Source organism: Tachysurus fulvidraco, chromosome 20 (genome assembly GCF_022655615.1).
Source record: "Tachysurus fulvidraco isolate hzauxx_2018 chromosome 20, HZAU_PFXX_2.0, whole genome shotgun sequence".
Lineage (NCBI taxonomy): Eukaryota > Metazoa > Chordata > Actinopteri > Siluriformes > Bagridae > Tachysurus > Tachysurus fulvidraco.
The window spans coordinates 16,539,128-16,558,020 of record NC_062537.1 but is presented as its reverse complement, the minus strand read 5'-3'; the positions used below and the strand labels follow the sequence as shown (position 1 = coordinate 16,558,020).

The window sequence follows — 18,893 nt, the reverse complement described above, 5'->3', positions numbered from 1 at the left end:
CTGCATACAGCACAAGAAAAGAACAGGCAACAATCAGCCGACTAGTAAAGTGCGATATTCAACAAGGTATCATTCACATAACCTGTATGATCATGAACATATAAACATACTGATCTGCAGTTACACATCACTTTAGATAAGGATTTAGAATAAAATGCACAGCTCGTATACTGTAACTGCAGGACTCCTGATCAGGCAGAGGTGAGTCACACACTGATTACACCCTGGGCTACAAAAGAAACCAAACTATTCTGTTACATGTCCAAGAGACAGATGAGGGGAAACAATTGCTGTGCTGTTAAGAGAATCTGGCAGAAGGCAAAGAGGAGCAGGAGAGTCTTATCTAGAAGTGAATGTGACCGTTCCTCTCCGCTGTCAATCAATACAATACTAGGCGATCATGAACGTTGGCTATTAAACCAATCGCGCGACTTGCTGTTCTCCGATCAAAGGCAGCATGCACATGAGCTGAAGAAAATTGCTGGATGGCACTTAGGTCTATATTTCAGCACAAAATCTTCTCTATCATCTTTATGATACTCTTAGACACACAGTACAAATGAATATACTGATAGAACTACACTCTTTAGGGCAGATGCTGGTTTTGACATTTGACTTGTATCATATGATTCAGAATTCATTTTCCACCGAGATGTTCATCAACGTTTTAATAAAAAAAAGACAGTTACTGTAATCCGAGCTGTGAATCAGGGTGAAATAAATCTTACCTGGAGAAGATGAGGCAGAGGCTGTTAGTCAGAGTAGTGTGAGAGCCATTTTTAGGTCACATGCTATCATTTCAGAGATTGTTAGTGATTTCTTGTGATCCTTCCATCATGGCTACATACATATTGTCACTTCTAAATGAACAAAATGATGAGACGCCCTTCTACTCTATGTTTGTTCCTTCCATCCATCTTCTGTACTGCTTATCCTACACAGGTTATCAGGGAACCTGGAGTCTGGACTCCCAGAGAGACACAATGGAGGATTTGGCAACCCATTACAATCTCACGCACAAACATAACAAACAACAGACAATTTATAGATGCCAATTAGCCTGCAATGTCCTTGGACTAGGGAAGGAAACTAGAGTACCTGATGAAAACAGAGCTCTGTGCACACAAGACAGAGGCAGGACTTGAAACCCCAACCCTGGTGCTGCAAGGCAAGTGTGCTAACCACCGAGATTTATAAAAATGTGTGTAATTGTTGATATGCTAATTTCTAATCGATTTGCAACAGTTAGCGTGAACGCTGGAGCATTCTAACACAGGAAAGAGAGAGGATGTGGTGCTTTGTGGTTTCTTGGTAACAAGACAAGCTGCACTGTCTCATCAACATCAATAAAGAGAGTCAAAAGAGAAGCTAATGAAGAAACTTCCTCAGGGATGAAGGACAAACCTCAACATTAAACATTACTATAATCAGATAAAGAAGTACATGTTGATCTTGAATGCATAAAAGAAATCATAATCGTTGAAAATTTCTGAGGCAAAAGTGGAATAATTCCGTGTAGTGTTTTATCGTTACCGAGTGAGAGCTTGTGAGAGCTAATGAACACCACTGAACAATTCTGTTTCACATGTACATGTTTATTGAACACGCTTTGTTTATTTTTATTCTCTTTTAGACAAAAATATAGAAGGTGCACATGGAGTCGTCTCCGCTCTAACACGCGGGTTCGGGATTTTGCTACGGTGACGTTTCGAACCCCAACCAGAAAAAAACAAACAAACAAATAAACAAACAAACAAAAATAACACAACATCTGAGCACATAAAAGGAATCGTGGGCAACTTCTGCACAAATACACAAATCTGAACTGCAGCTGCGATGCGATTGAGGGACAGCGGTGTGTTCTGCGCTGAAACACTGAGATTGCATAGGGCTTAGCGGCATTTCCTACACGCGACTGTACACAGCAGGGAAATATGAGCTCAGGCTTGATCAGAAAAACAGAACACTAAATCAGGGTGGACCTGCGCCTGAGGTTCTGTAATCATCCATGAACACTACAGCAGAGGGAACCGTTTAAACAGGCAAAAACTCGACATGGTCATTCACATTATATAATCAATCGATATCGCCGATTAGCGGCTCGCCGGGTGATTAAGGTGACTGAATACAGTTCAGCATCGCTCAGGAAATCATTTACCTAGTTTAGGACAAAGAGGAAAGGATAGAAAGATGAAACGGAAGAAGAAACATAGGAAAAGAAATAAGAGAAAGAGAACAGGACGTGAAAAGATGAAGGAAGGAGAAAGAAATAAGGCGATGGGAAAGATTTAGATTAGAGAAAGGATGAGGAACGGAGGAATGGGTGGTGAAAAAAAGGAGATGAGGAGAACAAGACAGTGGTGAGGCAATAAAGTAAATAAGCAAAGATGTAAGAGAAGATAAGGAAAGAGAAATGATTGAAAGAGTGAAAAAATAAGAAAAAGAAGAGAGAAGTCAAAAAACGGAGGTAAGGGATAAGAAAAGAAGAGAAATAAAAAGGCCAAGCCGATAGAGAGGGGGGAAAAAAGAGGAAATAGGATGAAGAGAGATTGTGCTTTTAGCAAACGTGTTTATACTGAACCCAACTCTTAGAATTGGCATCTCAAAGAGAACACACCCACAGGCCTGACTGAATTCTGTGTCACAACTATGTCTTAATGTAAAACAGTAATCTGAAACACTGTCATGCTGAGATATGCGTGTGTGTTTCTAGGCATCAACATGGCATTATTAAATACACACATTTGTCTAGGTCTAGATCTTTCTCTGGCTTTTCCTCGCTCGCTCTCAAACACACACACACACAGACACACACACAGAATTGCTGCGGAAGTAGAAGTCGGACTCCAGGAAACTCAAACACATATTTTCCACATTCGCCTAAACACACAGGGCTCAGAAACACCAGGAGTGTGCCAATATTCCTGTTTCATTTCATGATCATTGCTCAACTTCATATCATGGCTTTGCGACATCATCACAATAGTGGAAAAAAACAAACAAAAAAAAACCTAACAAAATCAAACAGACTCCAAGTATAAATGTAGATGTCTCCACTGGGCAGCGTCTTGTTCTGGTGATGATGGACACGTCCACTGCTGATCTCCATATCAGAGCAATATTAATATATAGACTCGACTGACTTGCTCAGTGATAGAAAGAGAAAGCCTGACTGACTGAGCGAGTGAATGAGACACAGAATGAGTCACTAAATGGGGTATGTGTTCGCGGTAGTGTTTGACTACCATTTGGAAGGTTCGGATCTGCCACTGCTGGGCCCCTAACCCTCAACTGCTCAGTTGTATAAAAATGAGATGAAATACATGTCCCTCTGGATAAGGCATCTGCCAAATGCCATAAATGTTAATGAAGACTGAATGATGAAGTGAGTGAGTGAGTGAGTGAGTGAGTGAGTAACTCAGTGAGACTGACAGTGACTGAGTGACTGACTGACTGACTTACAATGTGACTGAATGAGTGAGTAACTCTGCAAGACTGGGACTGACTGACTGACACGGACTGACTGAGTGACAGACAATGTGACTGAATGAGTAAGTGCCTCAGTAAGACTGACAGTGACTGACAGTAACTTACAGTGTGACTGAATGAGTAAGTGCCTCAGTAAGACTGACAGTGACTGACTGAGTTACTTACAGTGTGACTGAATGAGTAAGTGCCTCAGTAAGACTGACAGTGACTTACAGTGCGACTGAATGAGTAAATGCCTCAGTAAGACTGACAGTGACTTACAGTGCGACTGAATGAGTAAGTGCCTCAGTAAGACTGACAGTGACTGACTGACTTACAGTGTGACTGAATGAGTAAGTGCCTCAGTGAGACTGACAGTGACTGACTGAGTGACTTACAGTGTGACTGAATGAGTAAGTGCCTCAGTAAGACTGACAGTGACTGACTGAGTGACTTACAGTGTGACTGAATGAGTAAGTGCCTCAGTAAGACTGACAGTGACTGACTGAGTGACTTACAGTGTGACTGAATGAGTAAGTGCCTCAGTAAGACTGACAGTGACTGACTGAGTGACTTATAGTGTGACTGAATGAGTAAGTGCCTCAGTAAGACTGACAGTGACTGACAGTAACTTACAGTGTGACTGAATGAGTAAGTGCCTCAGTAAGACTGACAGTGACGGACTGACTGACTTACAGTGTGACTGAATGAGTAAGTGCCTCAGTAAGACTGACAGTGACGGACTGACTGACTGACAGTGTGACTGAGACAGTCACCAAGTGATTGAACAACTGACTGACAGAGTATATAATTTTATGAGTACATGACTAAGTGAGTGACTGTTGATATACATGCAGAAGAGAATATTTAACTTGTCTTGGGCTCTATCTCCAATTGCAGGAACTTCTTCCCAGAAATGAAGAAGGAATGTCTGTATGGCAGAGAAGTGGCCTCACAGCACCCTAATATTGCTATTAGGGCTCTAATATGGAGATCTGAGCACTGCATTTAAGTCCAAAATAAAAAGACAGTTTTCCTTATTTTACTTTCCAAATGCTGCCTATCTAGGGGAACCAATATCGTGTCCATGGTAACAATATTGCCTGACAATATATCATATAATTGGTTATCGGCACATGCCTATTCAATACACATAACATAAAGATATAAAGAATTCTTTTGAATAATCTATGACTCATATACATATGTTTATATCTCACACACACTCGTTCACTAACGCTCTATTCATATTCACATAGAATCTTAATTAGGCATACAGGAAAGATCTCATTAAAGTCTATAATCATCTATAATATCACTACAGTAACGACAGAAAGACTCTCTTTACACACACCACTGCATACAGTGCAGATACACTGCTCATTTACACTTACAGCTTCACACACACACACACACACACACACAATCTATTTACATCATTGAGGGGGAGGGGTGGACTATGGAGAAATGAAGGGAAATCTGTGCAACAGCAGATGAGATGAGAGAGAGAGAGAGAGAGAGAGAGAGAGAGAGAGAGAGAGAGAGAGAGAGAGAGAGAGAGAAAGAAAGAAAATAGATGAGAGAAAGAACAACAGGAGAGAGTAAGGCAAAACAGAAAGAGAGAGAAGGAAAAAACACCAACAAAATGATCATATGAAAGAATGATGAGAAATCAGAACCAAATAAAGAAGCAAAGAAAAAGAGAGAAAAGTGAAAAAATGAGAGAAAAAGAACTTGGTTGCACCAGAGGGGAAAAAAAAAACAAGGAAAAAAAATGAGAGAAAAAAACAAAGAAACAAAATAAATATGAAATGAAAAATAGATATATATAAATAGTATTAAATAAAAAAACAAAAATAATAGATGCTATAAAATGCAGTGCAAGTGTGAGACATGATAAGATAGAAATGTCTTTCGAATTGATCAATACGCTGAGACGCATCTCTCTCTCACACACACACATTCACACACAGAGCTGAATGTGACAAAAGAATGAGGAACTGAAAAAGTTGAACATGAATGAAAGAAGCGATAAACCCCAAAATGAGAAAAAAGAAAGAAAAAAAAACGCGCAATGAGCAGCAGGATAAAAGCAATTGGACAGGCAGATGGAAGGATAGATGGTGGGATGGACGGATAGACAGATAGACAGACAGACAGACAGATAGATAGATAGATAGATAGATGAGGGAGGGAAGGAATGAGGGAGGGATAAAGTGAAAGATTGAGAGACAGACAGCATTCAGCTCTACAGGTCGATGAGCTGATCCACCAGCAGCAGTGAACAAGCCAAACTGGGCAAACTGGAGTCAGAGCCAGTAGCGCTGTGGGAAGAGCCTAAAGAGAGGGGCGGGGACAAATCGGGTGGGGGGAAAGTAAGAAAAGAAACAAGCAGCAGGGAGAAGAAGAGAGGAAAGAAGGAAAATAAAAAAAGAAAAGAAAAATGCATTTAAACGATTGAGAAAAGAAGATGAGGAAAAAACCCAAAAAAGTACATAAATAATCAAAAAAAGAATTAGCGTTAGCAAGGAGGGCAGGAAACAAAAAAGAAAGCAGCAGGACAAAGGAAAGGAGGGCAGAGAGAGGTAATCATTAAAGAACAGTTCTACAGTAAAAAGCATTTGAATCAACTGATAGAAATCTGAAAACTTCTTGAGAACCATTTTGGAATCAGATCAGACAGCATACGAAGTAGAGAACGATATAGAGCATGCAAATAATTACAAGTGTAAAGCACCTGAATTGTTTCCCTTTAGTCTAATTTGATCTCACACACCATTTCCTACACTAGTGAGCTACACGTCCATATAGAGGAAATAGAGAGGCATTGGAGACACAGCGGTGCTGTCTTTACCTTGAGACGTTTTGGAGACTAGCACTGGGATCGGGTCAAACTCGTCATCTGCACTTTTGTCTGAACCCGGTGGCTCAAAGCCAGAGATCAAGCATGTCGAGTCTGGAGAGAAAGCAAAGCAACAACATTGTGGGATCAAAAATGTTGGCGAGACGTCAGAAACAACGAGCTGATGCTGTGATAAATAGTGAGCAAATGCACCTGTCATGCTGTGGACAGATCCACCTGACACCGGTGCAAATTCATCTAGATAGGGGGCGGGGCCAGAGGAGAAAGGACTGCCCAATAGAGAGTCTTCTCCACTCAGAGTGTCTATCACACAGGGAGAGGGGATTTAACAACATAATAAACATTTCCAACCTTTTGCAATAATCTGTATAATCAGTTGGAAGTGAATGATGATGATGAACTTTATATTGAGAATCCAAATTATTTTTCTCCTAACAAAATTTCATAGACAAACCAAGCCACATGCATATTCCACTATTTTTTTTCTTAGTGGATGAGCCTTACCTGTCCTCACTGCATCCGACTGCACGGAATGAACCTGTGGAGCCTCCAGCCCTGGAATCAGCGAGTCGACACACACCTCAGCACTTCCTATGTGCACGAGGATGAGAGAACCAGTGAGCGGGTTTTTAATGTTTTATATGCACGTTTAATTTATACAGACGAAAGCCGGCGTCTCAAAACCAGCAACCAGCGAGGAAACACATACATGTGTGAATGTGCACATTACCATCTCTCATGTCTTCTACAGAACTGCCGAATGGGTCAGACAGTGACAGGAGATCAGGCAGCATAAGAGATGCGTCTGGAGACTTCAGGCCTTCTATTAGCTTTTCTGTATAAATATGGAACAAATGAGACGAGCACATGAGACTGTCGTTCTGCATTCGGCACCGCAATGTGACTAAAAATCTGTATAACCGTTATCTAACCCTCCTCGAATACTCATCTCATAGTAATCTAACCCTAATGCTATAACCATCTATCCTTCATTTAACAAGCACCAAACTTGTACCTTATCTACCCTAATCTAACACATTAGCTTCAGCTGAGGTCAAAGGACTCCGTACTCCTCGGCTAACAGAAGATATTCGGTCTGTGTTACAGATGTATTTCACTTTAATTCACTGTGTCAGAAATGCAGTGGATCGAATGCCTCTGGAGGATTATAGAAATTATTGTAATGACTTTCAGAAGCTTCTAAGTGGCCAATGAGGAAAGAATTCCAGGGCACTACTGTGGGCAGGATATGATGGGAGGCTACCCCAAGTTTAAGTTGAAGCAGTTGAACTTCAGGCAGTGAGGCACCGAATCCGAGCCAAGAGTATGCAAACGTCCGACCCCTTTTTAATCGGATATGGTAAATAAATACTGAAATTAGTCTGCTTCTATGATATTATTTTGCCTTAGTGAACTTAACATGGTAAATGTATGATAACAAGAAACCCTTATCTAGATTTGGGACAGAACCTGCATCTAACCCTAATCTAATAATTATGTAACAGCCGATAAATTCTCATCGAAATCCCACTGGACCGACACGCTAGATTTAGTAATAACCGCACCCTTTAAGTCTAAAGGAACCGAAACAAAGCTACATTAAAAACAGCAATGGAACTCAAGGCTGGGTCAGACACATGTAGCTCATTTAATCACGTTTTCACATTCTTACTCTTGTCACAACTTTCACATCTCAGACAGGAGGGTACATTTTACTGTGAGACTGTTGTTTGTTGTATGTTGTCTCTGGTTCGGGCTGGATGTAAATAGATGAACTCACCGGGTACCGTCAGTAAATCGGCACCTGAATCCAACCCCAGGATATCAGCAGGTCTTTCAGCTGAGCAGAGACGGACGGAGAGAACAAAATCAGGACGTTCCACCTCTTTGCAATGACAAAGGTTTTATATGTATTCTAATTTAGAGCACATCATAAGGCTGCATGTAAATAAAGTTTATCTGAGGATGAAATTGACAGAGTGATGACATCTGAATGTTAAACCCTTTGAAGCCCAGCACATCCGTTTAGTTTGTGTGTCACTCTACGTATGCAGACCTTATGCCTCAATCTCTCACCCCCATGCCTATCAAATGCCTGTTCTCCAGACCAGTGGTATCACAAACACAAATATATATTCACACACTTCCTATCCTGCTGGTAAACACACACACAAACACACACACATGCACTGCAGCTGTGATCGTTTGATGAAAGAAAACCACCTTCAAGTCAACCTCTTAAAGTCAGAGCTCATATACATACAGTACTCGGTATATAAACGTATGTGTGATGATTTAATCCTGAGGAGTTACGTACAGCTGTGTTGGGAAAAAAAAAAAAAAAACACTGATGTACATGTGTGAATGACCTACGGAGACTTTTATATTTTCCGAACATTTAAGTCATTTATCTGGCATGTACACCGTCGGCGTCACTGTCTGTCGGCTCAGGAAAGTGTGCATGTGTCAGCTGACGGTATCATGTGGGAAACACATCTATACACTTTCTGAAGCCTCTGTCATTGCGCCATGTGCTATACAACCTCTGATGCCAAACATTGTAATGTGACTTCAAAAAAGTCCAAATGAAAACCATACTTTCGTCTTTATAGCCCTTTCTTGACTAAGATGAAAGAGATACAGTATACATGCGCAACCATGCACCGTTTTTATTTAGTGCATGATGTGTGAACAGGACTTAAAGATAGATTTAATATGAACCATGTGGAACCAAATGCTATGTGTGTGGGTGTGTGTGTGAGAGAGAGAGAGAGAGAGAGTGTGAGAGAGAGAGAGAGTGTGAGAGTGTGAGAGAGAGAGAGAGAGAGAGAGAGAGAGAGAGAGTACCTAAAGGCTGAGTAATGGGTTCAACAGAGTCCAGTCCAGTGAGAAGTTCCTCTGTGCAAATGCTTGGAGGCTCTGCAGTTTCTGTACACACACACACACACACACACGCACACAACAAACAAAAATACACAGAAATGTTTCATGGTATAGAAAAGAATATTTCTTGCACACACATTGTAGTTATTTTTATATGTAAGGATTTTTCTAATACATCGTATTTGATTTATTCCTTATACAATCTTAACAAAATTGACCTTTACATAAATATTCCTCTTTTCTATTCCGATCTTTTCTTCACTGAGGTTTCCCTTGATTCACCTCACTGGATTACTTTTTTTCCCCATTTGTGCACAAGGGGACAGATTTCCTGTCCAACAGAAGCAAGCGTTTTGCTGAGTCGAGTATAAATTTAGAGCCTGAGCAACATGAAAACTTGGTGTTGATTTAAAACTTTGTTGGAACTCATAATATTAGAACGTGGGTACGAGCTCTTCAAGCAGGATTCAGTAAGTATAGCTCAGGTATATACATGTTTTCAGATGCTTATACGTTTGGCCTAAAATTTAAAGAAACATATATATTATTTTTACAGGATGTTTTTTTAGAAGATTTTTTAACAAAATTGCACTTAAATGCCACTAATTACCTTTGGAGAGTTTGCTAAAGTTTTTGTTAAGCAGTTCCTCTGCAGTCAGTTTGGAGAAGTTGTCATCTCCGAAGGGGTTCCAGGTCGGCTGGTCCAGGGCACTAAGACTCAAAGCAGCTGTGTTGCCAAGACTCTGAGCGGAAGGTGTGCTTAGACTCGGGGCAGGAGGGGCAGAAGAAGTGGCAAGACTTTGGGCAGAAGTGGTAACGAGATTTGAGACGGAAGTGGTGGATCCACACTGCTGACCGGATTCATACACACTCTGCTGGGAAGACTGTGGTGAGTTGGATGGAGTGGCGCTGGCTGACCTGCAGGGTGAATATAGACATGAACCACATGAGAGATGGATCAGCTACTCAAACATGTACAGTAGTCGTGAGGAGGCCATGAAACCAACGATCTCCCTCTGTAGCTCATTTAAGTCCAGATGTTTACAAATGCAACTCAATTGTCTGTCCTTTTCATTTCCCTTTCATAACAGTCCTAATCGACTCACTTTGTACTTTACCAAAAAGCATTCCCATGTTTACATCTAGCTAATGTAATGTCACTTCACAGGCAGCAGACAGGAATCACACTTTCTTGCAATAGTTATTTTTCAAGTTAGCTACATCAATAAGCTCAGAATTTACTACAAGTTAATTCTGTTTACAACATCTGGATTTGAATTTGAATGGAGAAAGTGACAAAGATTTTGTATGTAAGTAACATGTGAATCACGTATGTATGTATGTATGTATGTATGTATGTGTGTGTGTGTGAGTGTGTGTGTGTGTGTGTGTGCGTGTGTGTGTGTGTATGAAGTATGACCGTAACAGGAAGGTTGTTACTTGGATTTGTTGAGGTTGGCCTCAGCAGTAGCAGCCTGTAGCTGCTGCGTTGACTGGCTTGCGGACACACCAACCATTGCACTGTGTGTGACATCACTCTGGATGCGTCTATGCCCCGCCTTCTGGGTCTTTGGGGAAGAAGGCGGGGTTTGGGAGAGGCCCATATTGGTAGGCTGGACGGGGATAAAAGTTTTAAAAAAAGAATTTAGAAGAAGCCACACTGTAAATATAAATAAAATTAGTTTAATGTTTTTTTATGTTAGAGTGTCTCTAGTTTACAACCTATTTACAAGGAAGGTGTTTGCTAATTTTGTAGGTCCTGCTGATGATTACCATTTCCCCAGCAGAGGGTTGGACAGGTGGGGTGGGTGTAGTTGTGGCTTCAAGTGGCTGTGCTGCAAGAGGCTGTATTTGATGTTGTGCTGGTGGCTGTTGATTTTGTTGTTGTTGTTTGCGCTTGGCACTACGTGCTGGAGCAGTGGGTGGAACCGGACTCGACGGAGTGGGCATGGTTTTCTGAGGAGCAGGACTTGTTACTGCTGGAGGGGCGGGGCTTGTCACCGGTGGAGTTACACTTCCGGATACAGGTATTGAGACTGGGATTGGCTGCACAGGCTGTTACACGCAAACAAATACACAATAGGTAATTAGGAACTGCTTACCATATACAGTGGGGCAAAACAGTATTTAGTCAGCCACCAATTGTACAAGTTCTCCCACTTAAAAAGATGAGAGAGGCCTTTAAATTTCATCATAGGTTCACTTCAACTATAAGAGACAAAATGAGAAGAAGAAAAAAAAATCCAGAAAATCACATTGTCTGATTTTTAAAGAATTTACTTGCAAATTATGGTGGAAAATAAGTATTTGGTCAATAACAAAAGTTCATCTCAATACTTTGATATATTCCCTTTGTTGGCAATGACAGAGGTCAAAGGTTTTCTGTAAGTCTACACAAGGTTTTTACACACTGTTGCTGGTGGTCCTCCATGCAGATCTCCTCTAGAGCAGTGATGTTCTGGGGCTGTCACTGTGCAACACAGATTTTCAACTTCCTCCAAAGATTTTCTGTGGGGTTGAGATCTGGAGACTGGGCTAGGCCACCTTGAAATGCTTCTTACGAAGCCACTCCTTCGTTGCCTATGGAGGTGTATCACAATACCTGTTCCCATTCATTCTTTCCTTTACACGGATCAGTCGTCCTGGTCCCTTTGCAGAAAAAGAGCCCAAAGCATGATGTTTCCACCCCCATGCTTCACAATAGGTTTGGTGTTCTTTGGATGCAACCTAGCATTCTTTCTCCTCCAAACACGAGGAGTTGAGTTTTTACCAAAAAGTTCTATTTTGGTTTCATCTGACCATATGACATTCTCCCAGTCCTCTATTGGATCATCCAAATGCTCTCTAGCAAACTTCAGACGGGCCCGAACATGTACTGGCTTAAGCAGGGGGACATGTCTGACACTGCAGGATTTGAGTCCCTGGTGGCGTAGTGTGTTACTGATGGTAGCCTTTGTTACTTTGGTCCCAGCTCTCTTCAGGTCATTCACTAGGTCCCCCGTGTGGTTCTGGGATTTTTGCTCACCGTCCTTGTGATCATTTTGACCCCCCGTTGTGAGATCTTGCGTGGAGCCCCAGATCGAGGGAGATTATCAGTGGTCCTGTATGTCTTCCATTTTCTAATAATTTTCCCCACAATTGATTTCCTCACCTCAAGCTGCTTACCTATTGCAGATTCAGTCTACAATTTTGTTTCTGGTGTCCTTTGACAGCACTTTGGTCTTGGCCATAGTGGAGTTTGGAGTCTGACTGTTTGAGGTTGTGGACAGGTGCCTTTTATACTTGATGTGTACCTATGATGAAAATTACTTTTTTGCCCCACTGTAACTGCAGGATAAAAGACACTAGAAATCACACTAACCTGTTTGTGCTGAGGCTGGGTAGAGGAGTGTGTCATCTGGGACTGCAGTGCTGCGGCTGGCTGGGCCAAATTCACACTCACAGCTAAAGACACAGAAAGAGTGAGACGGGTTGTAAACATTGGTTGTGTAAGGCTTTGTATGGTTTGTGGAAAAGTGTGTGTGGTGTGTGAGGTTTTCCCAAAGGTCAATGAGAGGTGTAAGTGGTGTGTGTGTACCTGAGTGTATAGGTGTACCTCTCTTGCGTGGTGTCAGTGCAGCAGGTTGGATTTGCAGGACACCCCCTATTGGCTGAGCCTGAGCAGCTTTGGGCCTCTGACGTGGCGTGATGGATGTCTCAGTAGTGGGAATGGGATCTGTGAGTCTATAACACATACACACTTAAAATTTTATAAACACTGTCTCTGTACCAACTAGTTTCACTAACTAGTATAATATAATAGAATATAAACAGAATGACAGCATAAACCAAGCAATATGCTAAACAAAGAACTAAGGGCAGTTTACCTGGCCTTGGTCTGTGTTTGGCTCTTCTTTGCCGCTGCTGCCTCACTTGCTCTTATTGGCTCGGGGAGCTTGGTGGGAAGAGGGGAATTCTGTAAAATGAAATAAACATCATAGATATAAATTCTCTGCTCATTTACAAACGCTCCTAAATAAGGACAGGTACAAATCAGAGACGAGCACAGAAATAGACCACCGGCCACCACAAGTTTATTGTATTTCATCAGCAATCATCCTTACTTCAAACTTTGAGTAAATTATTTTAAAATCACAAAATATAAACAGTACAGCAAAGAGAGCGTGAGAGAGACAGACAGACAGACTGACTGACCTGTGTGTTTTGGACAGAACATTCACGTCGAGCAAGTCGGAAAGCAAAGTGAGACACCTGATAAATATCGGGCCGTTTATCCGGATCGGGCTCCAGCATGTAGCCTGACCCAGAACCACACACCAGCAGGAAGAGGAGGACAAGAGGAAGAAATAGAGACCATCAAGAGGTGTAGAAAGGATCAGTGGCACCCACAACCATAGCTTAGAAACTGTTAGTGCATCTTGTATCTTGTCATTACAGCAGGACAGGGTTGTAAGAGTCCGAGTGTGTGTGTATGTATAAGAGCTATGTCTCATTACTGGAGTATACACTGAGGCTGCATTCCCGCATTAGTCTGCATTCATCAGTCAACGCTGTAATGTGAATACTCACGGATCAGACAGTGCATGTCGGAGGAGTAACGGGAGTTATCCGGGATGGTGAAGCTCCCGTCACATATAGCCACCTGACTCTCTCCGAAAGGCAACGAGAAAAAGCACAGCTTATACAGCAAGCAACCCAGAGCCTGGAACACACACACACACACACACACACTTACTTTCAACAAAACTAATAAAACTACTAATAAAAACACAAGACAATGCACACCATTAATCAGGAGTTAAATAATACATTAGTTTAGGTTTATCGTACTAGACGTGTATATATTTAATCTGATATACTGACCCAGATGTCTGCTTTGGTTGTGATAAGTTTACCGTTATACAGGTTCACCATCTCAGGAGCTCGGTATGAGAGAGTGGTGTACCTACACACACACACACACACACACACACACACACACACACACATACACACATACACACATACACACACACACAATTGATCACTGCACACATGCACATACTTGACATAAACCTCTCTGTTTTTTCCAGCTACAGGTTGGAGGAAAAAAAAAGAAATTTAGAAAAACAGAAGAAAAGAGAAGTAGAGGAAGGGATGGTACGTAGAAGACAAAAAGAAAGGTGAGGATGGATGGGGGGGAAATAGAAAGAAGGATACGGATGAAGTGAGCGAGACAAGAAAAGGAAAGACGGGAGATGATCAAACAAGAATAAGGAGACTGAAAAAAAAGAAAAAAGAAATAGAGAAAAAGAAGAAATGACTGAGAAAGGGAACGGGATGACAGATAAGGCAAGAGAGACTAAAAATGGAGGTAAATTGTAAAGAGGATTAAAAGAGTTTGAAAAGAATTGGAAAAGAGGAAATATGGTCATACTTTTTTATCTCTTCTTCCACAACAGTCACTCCGTCACTCTGGGGGTTTTGGAACTTCTTGGTAGCGCTGCCAAAATCACACAGTACATAATGACCCTGATCATGCAACAGGATATTCTCCACCTGAAACACACACACACACACACACACACACACACACACACACACAGATCATGATATGGTGGTTATCCAAATATGTGATATATTTTTATAAAAAATGTGTGTGTGTGTGTGTGTGTGTGCGCGCGCGTGTGTGTGCATGTGTGTGTGTGCGTGCGTGTGTGTGTGTGTGCGCCTATGTGTGCGTGTGTGTATGTGTGTGTGTGTGTGTGTGTGTGTGTGCGTGTGTGTGTTCAGGTCCTGGTGGATTACATTTACGCCATTTAGCAGACACCCTTATCCAGAGTGACTTACAACTAAGCAAATGAGAGTTAAGGGCCTTGCTCAGGGGCCCAGCAGTGGCAGCTTGTTGGACCTGGGGATTATGGGGTTTGGTGTTGATATGTGGATTAATGCTTTCTTTTGGATGTACTTGGTGTTTTACGAGTGTGTGTGTGTGTGTGTGTGTGTGTGTGTGTGTGTGTGTACCTTAAGGTCCCGATGTATTATGGGAGTTTTATACTGGTGCAGTTGAGCTACAGCTTCACATGTATCACAGAAAATCTGCAACACTTCTGTCTCTGTGAATCCCGTCTGAAGGCGCTGGTTCATCAGATTCACCACCTGACCGCCTACACACACACACACACACACACACACACACACACACACACACACACACACACACACACACACACACAAGTTAGCCTAACAGCATGGTGGGTGTTCTAGAGTTAGACACCCAAATAACTTTTGATTGGTTATAAATACATTTCAGAACGGGAAACTTCTAGGAGTTCAACTCTGCACATGTTCTCAGGAATTTTCTGTTGTCTACTGATGGAAAAGTTTTCAGACACGTTTATAAACACAGACAAAATCGAATCATATAATCGCTTTCACCTTGTGCCTGGTTTAGGTAATGTCTGGTGATTTTAAAATTAAAGCGAAGCTTCTGGAAAAATTAAAAAAAAAAAAAAAAAAAAAAAGGCAGTGAAGGCAATAGTAAAGGCTTCAGAAATGCTTGGGCTAATTCTACAGATTTCTACAGTATTTGATCGTAGCATGATCTAACACACACACACACACACACACACACACACACACACACACACACACACATACACACACAAACACACACAACAAGAGTGTGTTAAGAGAAACAGCTCTACAGCTTCTCATTCATTCATTCAATAATCCAATCAGCCAATGGTGTGTCAGGAGCATAAATTTGTGGAGCTACAGCTCAAGAGCTTCAGTTAATGTTCACGTCAATCACGAGAATGTGATCTTGATGACTCTGACCATCGCATGCTCCTGTTTGCTAGATGCCCTGCTTAGTATTTTTTTAAAAACTGCTGATCTCCTGAGACTTAAAAAAAAAAAATAAAGTTCTGTGGTAAAGTAGTAGTTCTGTGGATGGACACACCATGTTGATGAGAGGGTTCAGAAGAGAATGGTCAGATGCTTCAAGCTAACAGGAAGGCTACAGTAACACAAATAAGCAATCTCAGAGCGCACAACATGGCAACGGTTGAGGCGGATGGACTACAACAGCAGACGGTTTCCACTCCCGTCAGCCTGGGCACAGACTCTGGGCACAGACTCACCCAAACTAAACAGCCTGGTGAAGCCTGGTGTATGCATGTGTGTGTTAAAGGCTGGCTCAGTAGGATACTCTTATTTCACTTGCTAATAAACATGCATGTGCTATAAAGAGAATTAAAATCAGGTCATGGTGAAAATATTGGATAAACAATACTGTGTGTGAGGTGTGACTGCCTCCCTGTGGCTCACGTGTCCAACTGCAGCCGATGAATTTGCACCTTCGACACTAATTTTTAAAGCGTAATAGTTTAGCGCTGTCATGTGTTGTGTTTTTTTCGGAGTGTCTATTGAACAGATCTCAGGTTATTTGACTTGAACCTGATGAAGACTGAAGACTCGGATTTTTCTTGCTGAGACCTGGCACTAGAAATTAATATTTATTAGTGTTCCGAGAGTTGGCTAAGGAAGAACATACGGAATAAAAGAAAGATCAAGATATTGTGTGTGTGTGTGTGTTTAGTGATACTGTTCGATATATATGTATTAATCTAACAGAGGAGTATGACAATGAATCAGTGAAGAAGACGTGCATCGAGAAACAAGTTGTATGGACAAGCAGCACATAAAAACTGCAAAAAATCAGCCGCTGCTGCTCGTGGAGCCCTCGGAGTCGAGTCCTGCTGCACTGACAGCGTGTTGCTTCCCACACTCGGCCCGGCTTATGAGCGTATTAGCATATCAGGCAGGAGAAATAAAATTCTATTACAACTCCTACTGAATCACAGACGTCCCAGAGCTGTAGCACTGAAGAAATGTCGTGTTCGGGATTATTAGCACCAAAAGCAAAAAAAAAAACCTGAGAATGCTTACCTTTGCATACGTCCATGAGGATAAGAACCTCCCATACATCACCGCCGCCTACAGCCGTCACGCTCGAATCCACGTAGCCCACGATGTTCTTATGGCCTGAGAGATCCCTCTGTATACATATTTATACACACGTACACACGTACACACAGACAGACAGACAGACACACACACACACACACACACACACACACACAAAGCCTTTAGAGCTGATCTACTCAGTCATTACAATCAGTCATGTGAGTTTTTTCAGCTGAATAACACTTTACAGATATAAGGAGTGTGAGATGTTTCAAAAATACACTCACCATGATTTGAATTTCGCGGCGACACACCTGCAGATCGTGTTCGTTATTCACGTACATTCTCTTCAGTGCACACCGAACACCCTGGTTGGTCCGAACCAAAAACACAATGGCGAAACCACCTGCAAAGCACACCAGGAAAAAAAAACACCTTGACTCACACTCATCCTTCTGTTTCATTACGACACAAAGTGTTTTCACCCGAGGAGCCGGTAGCACATAACATGTTATATCAATGCAAAAAAACAAACAAACCCACAAACGCTAAATGATACTTAGTGTGTCGTGCAGTGCAGCGTTTCAGTCGCATTGTAAGGCATGTCATGTCACTTTGCCTCAAAGCCCTGGATTTGCACTTGTACACAATCTTCAGGCCACTGCGACCTGATCAAGTTTCCACAGCGACCAGCTCAATAGCACTGCCATGTGGCTGTTCTGAGAAGCTCAGATGACAGACGAATAAACCAATACGGAGCTGTCAGTAACCAAAAAGACAGTTTCACAGACATTCATTACTTTGACGTCCCAGTAAAGTGGCTTAAAATGCACAGATTTATTCCATGTTCTGATAAAATTTCCACTAAAACAGGAAGATGAATGGCTTCAGAGAGAGACAGTGACAGAGAGAGATAGAGAGAGAGAGAGAGATAGACAAAGAGAGAGCGAGACAGAGAGATAGACAGAGACAGAGAGCGACAGAGAGAGAGCAAGAGAGTGAGACAGAGAGAGAGAAAGAGAGAGACAGACAGAGACAGAGAAAGAGAGACAGACAGACAGAGAGAGAGAGAGAGACAGAGAGACAGACAGACACACACAGAGAGAGAGAGAGAGAGAGAGAGAGAGAGAGAGAACTCTTCTGCAGATGAACATATACCTTCCAAATGTTGGTAATTATAGGAAAAGACACACAGTATAAAATGCTGCAGGATGTAAAAACAAATCAAACAAGGAAGTTCAGGTAAAGTATGAGTTTAAAACAAAGGGCAGTAAAATCTAAATAAAGCCTAGGACCTAGAGAAAATTTGATTATGCTGATTTCAGATTTACAGCGCAGGTAAAACCGAAAGATATGTTCTGGTCATGTGACCTGCAGTACTAATGCACGCTTTGCATTAATGCACAGCCAGAAGCCCTACAACAAGCACTGAGAACAACACCGATAAAATAAACCATGATATGAATAGAATTATGGCGTATACATATACATCCAAAGACACTCGTTTATACGGAGCTTGTTTCTCTTGTGCGGATCAATGGAGCTGGATACGATTTTTATTTATTTCTTTATTTTTTAAACTTCCAAGCCTTTTAACCTTGAGCGACCTTTCCATCACAAAGGAAGCAAAAATCCACTTCTGTTAAAAACCTGTCCTACTGAAGATGTTACATTTCATACTGCATATTAAGACAATCGTGTCACAATCAACCCGCCTCCATGTGAAATC

The 18,893-nt window shown here is 41.7% G+C and overlaps 1 protein-coding gene across 6 annotated transcripts in view; it reads right to left on the bottom strand.

The window, feature by feature from the left end:
• Positions 1-18,893, bottom strand: part of aak1b (AP2 associated kinase 1b) — a 40,942-nt gene that overhangs the window by 13,206 nt on the left and 8,843 nt on the right. For 4 of the 6 annotated variants that reach the window (XR_007138853.1, XM_047805038.1, XM_027174741.2 and 1 more), the window contains exons 2-20: positions 17,452-17,570; positions 17,147-17,255; positions 15,218-15,360; positions 14,631-14,752; positions 14,078-14,159; positions 13,784-13,916; positions 13,409-13,512; positions 13,081-13,169; positions 12,792-12,937; positions 12,576-12,658; positions 10,988-11,269; positions 10,655-10,827; positions 9,825-10,132; positions 9,179-9,259; positions 8,112-8,171; positions 7,062-7,166; positions 6,836-6,922; positions 6,524-6,634; positions 6,323-6,424 (exon numbers count right to left, since the gene is read on the bottom strand). Coding sequence is in view for 5 of the 6 variants with exons in the window: in XM_027174741.2 (XP_027030542.2) it covers positions 6,323-6,424; positions 6,524-6,634; positions 6,836-6,922; positions 7,062-7,166; positions 8,112-8,171; positions 9,179-9,259; positions 9,825-10,132; positions 10,655-10,827; positions 10,988-11,269; positions 12,576-12,658; positions 12,792-12,937; positions 13,081-13,169; positions 13,409-13,512; positions 13,784-13,916; positions 14,078-14,159; positions 14,631-14,752; positions 15,218-15,360; positions 17,147-17,255; positions 17,452-17,570 (2,439 nt within the window). In the remaining variant the exon portion in view is untranslated. Of the gene's footprint in view, positions 1-5,033; positions 5,806-6,322; positions 6,425-6,523; positions 6,635-6,835; positions 6,923-7,061; positions 7,167-8,111; positions 8,172-9,178; positions 9,260-9,824; positions 10,133-10,654; positions 10,828-10,987; positions 11,270-12,575; positions 12,659-12,791; positions 12,938-13,080; positions 13,170-13,408; positions 13,513-13,783; positions 13,917-14,077; positions 14,160-14,630; positions 14,753-15,217; positions 15,361-17,146; positions 17,256-17,451; positions 17,571-18,893 lie in introns of those variants that run through there. The other 2 variants (XM_027174740.2, XM_027174739.2) reach the window with 2 other exon arrangements.